The sequence below is a fragment of the Oncorhynchus keta genome, chromosome 4, assembly GCF_023373465.1.
Source record: "Oncorhynchus keta strain PuntledgeMale-10-30-2019 chromosome 4, Oket_V2, whole genome shotgun sequence".
Lineage (NCBI taxonomy): Eukaryota > Metazoa > Chordata > Actinopteri > Salmoniformes > Salmonidae > Oncorhynchus > Oncorhynchus keta.
The window spans coordinates 73,687,898-73,700,919 of NC_068424.1; the positions used below are offsets into that span (position 1 = coordinate 73,687,898).

General features: G+C 46.7%; 2 protein-coding genes across 4 annotated transcripts in view; both read right to left on the bottom strand.

Moving 5' to 3' along the window:
- Positions 1-3,408: 3,408 nt before the first annotated feature.
- Positions 3,409-4,773, bottom strand: LOC118384063 (G-protein coupled receptor 151). The gene is made up of 2 exons (XM_052518268.1): positions 3,955-4,773; positions 3,409-3,795 (listed from the first exon to the last, which is right to left on the bottom strand). The coding sequence occupies exons 1-2, from the start codon at positions 4,771-4,773 to the stop codon at positions 3,409-3,411; spliced, it is 1,206 nt and encodes a 401-aa protein (XP_052374228.1).
- Positions 4,774-9,414: 4,641 nt separating this feature from the next.
- Positions 9,415-13,022, bottom strand: part of LOC127928162 (serine/threonine-protein phosphatase 2A 55 kDa regulatory subunit B beta isoform-like) — a 108,146-nt gene continuing 104,538 nt past the window's right edge. For 2 of the 3 annotated variants that reach the window (XM_052515256.1, XM_052515259.1), the window contains exons 7-10: positions 12,744-12,913; positions 12,128-12,219; positions 11,261-11,384; positions 9,416-10,434 (exon numbers count right to left, since the gene is read on the bottom strand). In XM_052515256.1, coding sequence (XP_052371216.1) covers positions 10,279-10,434; positions 11,261-11,384; positions 12,128-12,219; positions 12,744-12,913 — 542 coding nt within the window. In that variant the 3' untranslated portion in view covers positions 9,416-10,278. Of the gene's footprint in view, positions 10,435-11,260; positions 11,385-12,127; positions 12,220-12,743; positions 12,914-13,022 lie in introns of all 3 variants that reach the window. The other variant, XM_052515254.1, reaches the window with a different exon arrangement.

Sequence of the window (13,022 nt, forward strand, 5' to 3'; positions counted from 1 at the left end):
CCTTACACTGTTTTGGAATTGTTAGTTAGATTACTTGTTGGTTATTACTGCATTGTCGGAACTAGAAGCACAAGCATTTCACTACACTCGCATTAACATCTGCTAACCATGTGTATGTGACAAATAAAATTTGATTTCATTTGATTTGATTTGATTTAAATGAAGCACAGGGTCAATGTTATATATCACTTTAATGTAAACAACCTTTTTTACAAGCACATATCATTACAAAACCACTTCAAATAGGAGAATAAAACACTGATACCTGTAACAATAACATCAAATGCTGTTCAATAGAGTACGTAAATACACCTACTGGTTCCTAAAGTCTATTTATTTTTCTATGTTGTTTCTGAATCAAATCATAACAGGCTTATGTAGAGTTTATTTTGTAACTCTTTGTGGTATTTACAAAGGACATTACTGTTGGTCATTACTTCAAGGATAAGTAGAATACCTGCAATATATATATATATATATATATATATGCATTCGTGCATTCGAAAAGTATTCAGACCCCTTGACTTTTTCCACATTTTGTTACATTACAGCCTTATTCTAAAACGGATACAATAGTATATAAATCTACACACAATACTCCATAATGACAACGCAAAAACAGGTTTTTAGAAATGTTTGCAAATGTATTACAAATGTATTTATAAAAAATGGAAATATCACATTTACATAAGTATTGAGGCCCATTACTCAGCACTTTGTTGAAGCACCTTTGGCAGTGATTACAGCCTTGAGTCTTCTTGGCTATGACGCTACAAGCTTGGCACACTTGTATTTGGGGAGTTTCTCCCATTGTTCTCTGCAGATCCTCTCAAGCTCTGTCAGGTGGATGGGGAGCGTCACGGCACAGCTATTTTCAGGTCTCTCAAGAGATGTTTGATCAGGTTCAAGTCCGGCCTCTGGTTGGGCCACTCAAGGACATTCAGAGACTTGTCCCGAAGCTACTCCTGCATTGTCTTGGCTGTGTGCTTAGGGTCGTTGTCCTGTTGGAAGGTGAACCTTCGCCCCAGGCTCAGGTCCTAAACTTCATCAAGGATCTCTCTGTAATTTGCTGCATTCATCTTTCCCTCGATCCTGACTAGGCTCCCAGTACTTGCCACTGAAAAATATCTCCACAGCATGATGCTGGAGTACACCTGAGGACCTTCAATGCTGCAGACATTTTTTGGTACCCAAAGGTTTGTGCCTTTCCAAATCAGGTCCAATCAAATGAATTTACCACATGTGTACTCCAATCAAGATGTAGAAACATCTCAAAGATGATCAATCTTTTATTTTTAATACATTTGCAAACATTTCTAAAAACTCTTTTTTTTTGCTTTGTCATTATGGGGTATTGTGTGTAGATTGATGAGGATATATATATATATATATATATATATATATATATATATATATATATATATATATATATATATATATATATATATATATATATATGTAATCAAAAAGGTGTTAAACAAATCAAAATATATCCTAGATTTGAGATTCTTCAAATTGCCACCCTTTGCCTTGATGAAAGCTTTGCACACTCTAGGCTTTCTCTCAACCAGCTTCATGAGGTAGTCACCTGGAATGCATTTCAATTAACAGGTGTGCCTTTCCTTCTTAATGTGTCTGTAGTTGTGTTGTGACAAGGTAGGGAAAGTATACAGAAGATCGCCCTATTTGGTAAAATACCAAGTCCTTATTATGGCAAGAACAGCTCAAATAAGCAAAGAGAAATGACAGTCCATCATTACTTTAAGACATGAAGATCAGTCAATCGGAAAAATTTCAAGAAAGTTTCTTCAAGTGCAGTCGCAAAAAGCCATCAAGCGCTATGATGAAACTGGCTCTCATGAGGACCGCCACAGGAAAGGAAGACCCAGAGTTACCTCTGCTGCAGAGGATAAATTCATTAGAGTTAACTGCGCCTCAGATTGCAGCCCAAATAAATGTTTCACAGAGTTCATGTAACAGACACATCTCAACATCAACAGTTCAGAGGTGACTGTGTGAATCAGGCCTTTATGGTCGAATTGTTGCAAAGAAACCACTACTAAAGAACACCAATAAGAAGAAGAGACTTGCTTGGGCCAAGAAACACGTGCAATGGACATTTGACCGGTGGAAATCTGTCCCTTGATCTAAATTTGAGATTTTTGGTTCCAACCGCCGTGTCTTTGTGAGACACAGAGTAGGTGAACGGATGATCTCCGCATGTGTGGTTCCCATCGTGAAGCATGGAGGAGGAGGTGTGACAGTATGGGGATGCTTTTCTGGTGACACTGTCTGTGATTTATTTAGGATTCAAGGCACACTTAAACAGCAGGCTACCACAGCATTCTGCAGCAATATGCCATCCCATCTGGTCTGCGTTTAGTGGGACTATCATTTGTTTTTCAACAGGACAATGACCCAAAATACACCTCCAGGTTGTGTGAGGGCTATTTGACCTGGGTCTCCACAATCACCAGACCTCAACCCAAATGAGATGGTTTGGGAGGAGTTGGACCGCAGAGTGAAGGAAAAGCAGCCAACATGTGCTCAGCATTTGTGTGAACTCTTTCAATACTGTCGGAAAAGCATTCTCCATGAGTCTGGTTGAGGAAATGCAAAGAGTGTGCAAAGCCTGTCATCAAGGCAAAGGGTGGCTACTTTGAAGAATTTAAAATCTAAAGTATGTTATGATTTGTTTAACACTGTTTGTGTTACTACATGATTCCATATATGTTATTTCGTCATTCTAAAGTCTTCACTATTATTGTACAATGTAGAAAATAGTCAAAATAAAGAAAAACCATTGAATTAATAGGTGTCCAAACCTTTGACTGGTACTGTATTTATATATATATAACAAAGTATTATTTTTTAACAATAGTCAACATGACAACAATACCCAATGTATCCCATCAAGCAACATCATAAACACAGTTGAATGAATACCAACCATTGTCTCCTGTGTTGACTCCTGTGTTGACTCCTGTGTTGACGCCTGGGTTGACTCCTGGGTTGACCGATCTTCAGTCCAGTGAGGTATAATCAAATGTCAGTCCATTACAGCTGCTGATATAGTCGCTGCGTGTGTTGTTTGAAGGTTGTTTGAACGCTGTGGAGCTAGCTGAGAGGAAGAGAGAGGGGAGGCTTACTGGCTGGTCTCGATGCTAAATAGTGTATCAGGCATCGTTGAGGCAGTGTCCAACAACTCTCAAACAACCTTTTGCTTAAAAATCACTGGTGGTGGTGGCTAACACAATTTGATCACAAAAACCACACAAGATAGACAGATACACAAAGCTCAGGGGTGAACAAGGACAGATGTAGCTGAATACTGAGTTGCCTTTTAGAACCTGTCCTGTTGGTCGGTGTGTGTATCTGCTCCTTGCTTCCTTCCCTCACTTCCTCTCTTCACTTCCCCCCCTTGGCTGGTGCTCCCTCTTGGTGCTCCCAGGGTATGGGATCATTCTCCTCTGTCATCGAGCCTGTCTCTCTCTCATGCCAGAACTGCTCCACATCCAGCAGCACGATCCCATCCCGGGGGCTCTCTCCCTCCGCATCCACCTCCTCCACCCCTCCCTGCTCCGCCTGGGGCTGGGGATCAACTCTAGTCTCCTGGGTAGGGATGGGGCCTAGGCTTCCGTCTCCTCCCTGCAGCTGGCCTGAGGTCTCTGGTCGTGGGCAAGGGGACTGGGGGGCGGTGGGTGCGTGGGGCCCGGGTTTGGGGTTTGGGTTGGACGGGGTGTGTTTACGAAGAGTAAGGCGCCTCCACAGACCTCTGTATCCCTCTGTGAACTCCTCCGACAGAGAGAGGACGATTATGGGGTTCACCAGGGAGAGAGAGAAGGTGAGGAGCAGGGCGGAGATGGAGAAGAGGAGAGGGGGAGAGAAGACGACAAAGGGTTCTTCCTCTCTCGGTCCCTGTGCCTCTCGCTCCGCGGCGTGCCGCTCCCACACCCAGACCACCCACTGCGGCAGCCACAGCATCGCCATTGCTACCGTCAGACTGAACAACATCAGTGTGAGCTTCCTGGATCTGATCTGCGTTCGGAGGTTCTGGGTCTTACTACAGCGCCGCTGGCACCGCCCATATGCCCACCAGAAATACAGCAGGGAAAAACTCAAAGGGGCGCAGAACACACCGATGGGGTACGCCTTGACGTAGACCGACATGAAGTCCTGCGCTTCGGAGGGAACCACCTGCACACACACCAGCCCCCGGGTCTCTCTCTGCAGTGAAGAGAACAGCCAGGTAGGGATGGGAGCGGAGCAGGCAGACAGCCAGAGGAACCACATCACCAATAGGATGGAGCGTAGACGGATGCTGACCTGTTTAGTCGGGTTAGAGACGTAACGGTAACAAGCCTTAGCCAACACCGCTACGGTAAAACTCTTCGCAGCCATGCAGCTCTGCAGGAACCAATCACAGGTCTTGCACACTGCCCAGCCAAGCGTCCAGGTGGGTTTGGAGAAGGCGGCGGCACGGAACGGGAGGGCGAACGCCAGGACAAGGCCGTCGGCAAACATCAGGTTGAGGATGAGAGCATTGATGAGGGAGAGTTTCCCACGGTGGGCGTTGGAGATCAGGATGCCCATAGATGTGAGAGTACCGGCCAACCCAAGGACACAGATCACCCCCAGAATGACAGGCACAAGGACATGCAGCTCGCCTGGATCCAGGTGCTCGTAGGAACCACGCTCTATGAACGAAGGACGAAGTCGGTCCACAGTCGAGCTATTAGCAGTGGATACGTTCACCCCTGGCAGTTTATCCATCTCAGAAGAAACAGGCGGTGGAGAGAGAAGGCTTAGACTTGTCTTTTTATGTAGAGAATAGTATATTGAAAGCCGACTTAATACAAGAAGCCGACACCGATGGAAATGAAAACTGCTGGAGAAATTGACTTTTAAAAAAGACTGACTACTTGAAAAAAAGTATTTTGAGAAAAATATTTTCAAAGATTAAACAACAAAAAGGTGAATGGATCTATCTCGTTCTAAAACTCAACTCCTGATTGTAGCCTAATCTGCTTATCAAAAATCGATTTGCTTCCAGACACTCCTGTCCTGTCTGTTTGTCTCCTGGTGGGTTTATCCGCGGTTATAAAGGCTGCAGTTTGATTGACAGTTGCCATCCCCAGCTGAATAAACTGCGCGAAACTCGCCGGGCCAATTAGAACGCTGTACCTTTTCCAACTGTACTCAACAGGCGCTGCGCTGCACGACGTAGGGTATTCAGTCCCCAGTGCATCAAATTAAACACGACTTTCTCATTTGGAGCGACAGCAGGCGAGTTTGACGCTATGAATGAATCATCTCTGTTTTGCCTCGGACTAGAAGACCAAGGGCCAGTGTGAATAATACACCGGTAGTATCCATGTATAGGCCTTTACTATGTCTAAGATTATGGTTTATATAATATTTCCTCACAATGTGTGAACACGTTATTATTTCTTCAAAATGCCTTAAACTGTCGACTCAGAAGCATCATTTCTCTTTTGGGAATAGCCTGCAAATAAAGATTTGTGTCCCCTAAATTAGTTTAATTTGCAACAACAACACAAAATAACTGAATCTAAATGTATGTTTGTCATAATGATTATCATTTACATTATAAGATAGGAGAACGTCACACGAGGAAGACCAGCAAGACATTCTTGGCTTGTCTTTTGTCCAGATGAGGGCGCTCTTCATCTTTCAAACATCACTACCACTACTTCTACACTGAGCAGTTCTATGAACAGTGAACACAATGGAAAACACACCCATACATTAGTTTACTGATCTATTACAACCAAAAAAAGACAGAAAACGCATGCTTAAACTTACACAAACCTTTTTATTCAAAATAATTCCAGTAAGCGCGAGGACTGCAGGGTAAATGACTTGCATTTCATTACATTCTGAGCCATACAAACTGTTTGTTTCAAAACTGAATTTGTCTAGAAGACATTACTTTGTAAAGGAATCATAGAGTTCCTCACAAATGGCAGCCCATTTCCTGTAATGTGCACTGTGTTTGACCATAGTCCTATGGGCCTTAGTCAGAAGTAGTGCACTATAAAGGAAATAGGGTGCCATTTGGGATGCTAGAAGTCCCTGATATCATTGAGCCCTCATCACTGGGTGTTCGGCTTGAAGACATGATTTACCATCCTCTCTCGTTGGACGCTGCCAGCTTGAAGTAGTCTGTTGGTACAGATCTAGGATCAGCTTCCCCTTCCCCAATTCTAACCTTCCCTTAAGAGGGAAAAACACAAAACTGACCTAAGATCAGCATTTAGGGGCAACTTCATCCTCCCCCTGGTTACAGAAGAGAAACATATGGATATATTCGGAGTAGGGCCCAGAGGTGTTTCTCATGGCGTGGCCTGATTCGGGAAAACTCTGGTTATGAGACACAGAACCGGCTGTCTTTTACTGTGTTATAATATGACCATAGCTGCGGGAAGTAGTTTGGTGGTGGGGGTGCTGAGATGATTATTTTTGTGTCTTTTCATTTAACTGGTCATATTAATACACTGCATGGTAAGACTACTGTGGAGTGGTCCAATCAGGGACATGCATAAACATCCCATGAATTATAACTGTGCAGTGGGTTGCTAACATGAAGTGATAAAGTAAACAGTACTTCTAACTGGGAACTGACATTTGCTCAGCTTTTTTCCCCTATGTTAATATTTTTGGGTAAAAAACATTCACACTTGTATTGTTTTCACCATCCTCCTCATCCTCCTCATCCTCCCCACCCTCTCCACCCTCCCCATCCTCCTCATCCTCCCCATCCTAATCCCCACCCTACCCATCCTCCTCATCCTCCCCATCCTCTTCATCCACCCCACCCTCCTCATCCTCCCCATCCTCCTCATCCTCCCCACCCTCCTCATCCTCTTCATCCACCCCACCCTCCTCATCCTCCCCATCCTCCTCATCCACCCCACCCTCCTCATCCTCCCCATCCTCCTCATCCTCCCCACTCTCCTCATCCTCCCCATCCTCCTCATCCTCCTCATCCTCCCCACCCTCCTCATCCTCCCCATCCTCCTCATCATCCTCATCCTCCCCACCCTCCTCATCCTCCCCATCCTCCTCATCCTCCTCATCCTCCCCACCCTCCTCATCCTCCCCACCCTCCCCCACCCCACATCAACCCTGCATAAGAAAAAATAAGGCACCACAGCTTCAAAAATGGAATCATTGACAAGAAAAAGAAACTCACAGAAAAAACGACATAATTAAATAAAATAAAAACATAGATCTGGCCTCAAAGAGGCCTAATCACATTATCAAAGACAGTCTCATACCAGAGACAGGCTGAAACATCCATACTGTTAGACTGTATTTGTCCCAATATCCACAGCATACTATCTAAGACATTGGTTTACGGTCAGTGGTATGCAAGTGAGGATACTGTGAGACAGACCCCCTTCAGTGCTATAATGAAGGTTCAGTTAGTTGTCTAACAGTTATGTCCATGTCCAGTGGCCTCCTGTCTAAACCTCCAGATGGGATGGGAAGATCTGGCCTGATGGCTGGAGAGGACAGGAGGACAGGAGGACAGGATGAAAGAGGGTTGGAGATACTTTTTTAGCCTCCATAAATGTCTGTGTTCTCGAAAAAGTGTCCTCTCACATCTTGCAACCGAAACAAAATGGCACCTGGTCAGACAGCGTGTTCTGCTACATCTCTGTTCATATCAGTTCATGTGTGACTTCAGTCTCGTCAAGTCCAGTCTTACTCTGGTTGCATCACAACGCTCCAGCGCTCCTTCATGTGTGATCCAAATGAATAAATAAAACAGTTAACTGAAGGCCACGGAGAGGCTTGTTCAGGCCAGAGCAGGTGGCTAGCTTCATTCCACTCAGGACGAGAAGAACCATCTGTCTTCATCTTTATCCAGGCTGAACACTGCCACATTCGGAGCGGGAATTCTCAAGTGTGTTCTAGAAATTCCTATTCTGGGAATTCCAGCATTCCCTCCAGCCATATCTGGCTTACAGCAACAAGGCAGGCAAGAGGAGAGGAGGAGGAATGGAGGGGAGATAGAGAGACAAGAGGAGAGGAATGGAGGGGAGATAGAGAGACACGAGGAGAGGAATGGAGGGGAGATAGAGAGACAAGAGGAGAGGAATGGAGGGGAGATAGAGAGACAAGAGGAGAGGAGGAGGAATGGAGGGGAGATAGAGAGACAAGAGGAGAGGAATGGAGGGGAGATAGAGAGACAAGAGGAGAGGAGGAGGAATGGAGGGGAGATAGAGAGACAAGAGGAGAGGAGGAGGAATGGAGGGGAGATAGAGAGACAAGAGAGGAATGGAGGGGAGATAGAGAGACAAGAGGAGAGGAGGAGGAATGGAGGGGAGATAGAGAGACAAGAGGAGAGGAGGAGGAATGGAGGGGAGATAGAGAGACAAGAGGAGAGGAGGAGGAATGGAGGGGAGATAGAGAGACAAGAGGAGAGGAGGAGGAATGGAGGGGAGATAGAGAGACAAGAGGAGAGGAGGAGGAATGGGGGGGAGATAGAGAGACAAGAGGAGAGGAGGAGGAATGGAGGGGAGATAGAGAGACAAGAGGAGAGGAGGAGGAATGGAGGGGAGATAGAGAGACAAGAGGAGAGGAGGAGGAATGGAGGGGAGATAGAGAGACAAGAGGAGAGGAGGAGGAATGGAGGGGAGATAGAGAGACAATAGGAGAGGAATGGAGGGGAGATAGAGAGACAAGAGGAGAGGAGGAGGAATGGAGGGGAGATAGAGAGACAAGAGGAGAGGAGGAGGAATGGAGGGGAGATAGAGAGACAAGAGGAGAGGAAGTGGAGGGAGATAGAGAGACAAGAGGAGAGGAGGAGGAATGGAGGGGAGATAGAGAGACAAGAGGAGAGGAGGAGGAATGGAGGGGAGATAGAGAGACAAGAGGAGAGGAGGAGGAACACTTAGTGAAGAGATAAACAAAAATCCATCTCTCTTTCTCTCTCGTTTCCTCCATTCCGCTCCTCTTGTCTCTCTATCTCCCCTCCATTCCTCTCCTCTTGTCTCTCTATCTCCCCTCCATTCCTCTCCTCGTGTCTCTATCTCCCCTCCATTCCTCTCCTTGTGTCTCTCTATCTCCCCTCCATTCCTCCTCCTCTCCTCGTGTCTCTCTTTCTCTCTCGTTTCCTCCATTCCTCTCCTCGTGTCTCTAACCCCTCCATTCCTCTCCTCGTGTCTCTAACCCCTCCATTCCTCTCCTTGTGTCTCTCTATCTCCCCTCCATTCCTCTCCTTGTGTCTCTCTATCTCCCCTCCATTCCTCTCCTCATCTCTCTAACCCCTCCATTCCTCTCCTCGTGTCTCTAACCCCTCCATTCCTCTCCTTGTGTCTCTCTATCTCCCCTCCATTCCTCTCCTTGTGTCTCTCTATCTCCCCTCCATTCCTCTCCTCGTGTCTCTCTATCTCCCTTCCATTCCTATCCTCGTGTCTCTAACCCCTCCATTCCTCTCCTTGTGTCTCTCTATCTCCCCTCCATTCCTCTCCTTGTGTCTCTCTATCTCCCCTCCATTCCTCTCCTCGTGTCTCTCTATCTCCCTTCCATTCCTATCCTTGTGTCTCTCTATCTCCCCTCCATTCCTCTCCTCGTGTCTCTCTATCTCCCCTCCATTCCTCTCCTCATCTCTCTATCTCCCCTCCATTCCTCTCCTCATCTCTCTATCTCCCCTCCATTCCTCTCCTTGTGTCTCTCTATCTCCCCTCCATTCCTCTCCTCGTGTCTCTCTATCTCCCCTCCATTCCTCTCCTCATCTCTCTATCTCCCCTCCATTCCTCTCCTCGTGTCTCTCTATCTCCCCTCCATTCCTCTCCTCATCTCTCTATCTCCCCTCCATTCCTCTCCTCGTGTCTCTCTATCTCCCCTCCATTCCTCTCCTCAACTCTCTATCTCCCCTCCAATCCTCTCCTCATCTCTCTATCTCCCCTCCATTCCTCTCCTCGTGTCTCTCTATCTCCCCTCCATTCCTCTCCTCGTGTCTCTCTATCTCCCCTCCATTCCTCTCCTCGTGTCTCTCTATCTCCCCTCCATTCCTCTCCTCGTGTCTCTCTATCTCCCTTCCATTCCTCTCCTCATCTCTCTAACCCCTCCATTCCTCTCCTCGTATCTCTCTATCTCCCTTCCATTCCTCTCCTCATCTCTCTAACCCCTCCATTCCTCTCATCGTGTCTCTCTATCTCCCCTCCATTCCTCTCCTCGTGTCTCTCTATCTCCCCTCCATTCCTCTCGCCTCTCTATCTCCACTCCATCCTTTTCCTCTTCTGCCTAGGTGACCTTGTCCTGGAAGATGTAGAGGTTGTTACTGGCTGCCACGGCGATGATGTTTTCCTGTGGGTGCCAGGCGGAGTGGAGGATCTTCTTACTGAAGTCCAAACTGTCAACAGTCACCTCGTCTTTACGACGCTTCCCACCCACACACACCTAGAGAGGAAGAGAGGAGAAGAGGTGAGAAGAGGAGGTGAGAAGAGGAGGTGAGGAGAGGTGAGGATGGTTGAGGAGAGGAGATGAGGAGAGGTGAGGTGAGATGAGGAGAGGAGGTGAGGAGTTGAGGAGAGGAGGTGAGGAGAGGAGATGTGAGGAGAGGAGGTGAGGAGAGGAGGTGAGGAGAGGAGGTGAGGAGTTGAGGAGAGGAGGTGAGGAGGTGAGGAGAGGTGAGGAGAGGTGAGGAGAGGAGATGTGAGGAGAGGTGAGGAGTTGAGGAGAGGAGGTGAGGAGAGGTGAGGAGAGGTGAGGAGAGGAGATGTGAGGAGAGGAGATGTGAGGAGAGGAGGTGAGGAGTTGAGGAGAGGAGGTGAGGAGAAGTGAGGAGATGTGAGGAGAGGAGATGTGAGGAGAGGTGAGATGAGGAGAGGAGGTGAGGAGAGGTGAGGAGAGGAGATGTGAGGAGAGGAGATGTGAGGAGAGGAGAGACTTCATGAGAACATACCAACACAGATTGTTAGTATTTCCTCCTCTTCAGTTTCACGTAAAATAAATCCTAACATTGGACATTTGCTAATCTTACACAAATCCATTAAAACAAATCCATCAATGGCCCAGGGTTGTCTAGCAATCTGCACACATACCATGGCTTCCAATCTGGCCTCTGCTATTTCAGCACTCTATCTTTCAACTCTAACTCTCTCTATCCAATAACCATACAAAGACTTACAAAATATACCGCATAGAATCTTTTTTTGACATACCATCAACCCGAAAGAAAAGAGTGTTGGCACATATTTGACATGTAAATATGTTACAGTATTACCTTGCGTGGTTTGAGGATGGCCCGGGGTTTGCTGTTCTCTCTGGAAGCCTCCAGAGTCACATCTTTCTTGGTGTTACGATCAAACATCCGGAAGAAATTATTATATGACCCTGTCATTATGACACTGGAGAGAGACAAGAGGAGATTTACACACAGACACACACACATACTGTACACACACACACACACACACACACACACACACACACACACACACACACACACACACACACACACACACACACACACACACACACACACACACGCACACACACACAAACACACGCACACTAACACACACACACACACACTAACACACACACACGCACACTAACACACACACACACACACGCACACTAACACACACACACGCACACTAACACACACACACACACTAACACACACACACACACACTAACAAACGCACACTAACACACACACACACACAAACACACACACACGCACACTAACACACGCACACTAAAACACACACACACACTAACATACACACACACACACACTAACACACACACAAACACGCACGCACACACTAACACACGCACACTAACACACACACACACAAACACACACACGCACACACTAACACACACGCACATGCACACGCACACACACTAACACAAGCACACACGCACACACACACTAACACACGCACACTAACACACACACACACACACACTAACACACGCACACTAACACACACACACACACACACACAAACAAACACATGCACACGCACATGCACACACACACACACACACACACACACACACACACACACACACACACACACACACACACACACACACACACACACACACACACACACACACACAAGATCACACTCACTTGTCTGACCCGTTCCAGACACACTCAAACTTGTCGAAGATGCAGTCGTTCTCGTACAGAGAACACAGCTTACCCCTCAGGTAGTCATGGACCTGGGAACAAACAACAAGATCACTATTGTTACATTGTCACTGATATGAACGATGAAACTACCCTTCTGGAGAGCAAGGTGTTTAGATAAATCAAATCAAATGACATAGACAACCTCCCCTTCACTCAACCCAATCATCTGTCTTCCCTACCAATTAACCCAGGGAAGACTTACTGAACCCTGGATTCATTTGTAAGACTAATACTGGCTGTTAGTAAACCCCCCACAGTGACCCACAGTGACAGGTGACTCCCGGTCTACACTATCTGGTCAAAGACAGCCATACTGGGAAGGTCAGATCCTGTCAGGCGCAGAGTGATCGTGTCATCAGTCAGGCACGGGATAAACATGTCATCATGAAGCATGTCTAGGGTGTGAAGTAATCAAAAGTCAATCAATAGTCACACACACATGCACGCATCCACACACGGCCACACGCATGGCAAAAAACACACAGCGTACACACACAGCGTACACACACACAGCATACACACACAGTGTACACACACACACAGCGTACACTACCTGGTATGTCTGGACCGGTCTGGTCTCCATGTTGAGGTCCCACACCTTGACCGTCAGGTAGTCCCGTGTCATCAAGAAGCGCCCGCTGTGACTAAACTTGATGTCTGAGATGGAAGAGATGATCTCTGAGAAAAATGAACGAGTGGAGGGGTCCTCTGGCTCCTCAAAGACTGAGGGAGGGAGGGAGGGAGGGAAATTAACAGTTACACCACAGTAATAACAAGCTGAATTGAATGAATTCTCTGTCTGCTTGGTGTGTGTGTGTGTGTGTGTGTGTGT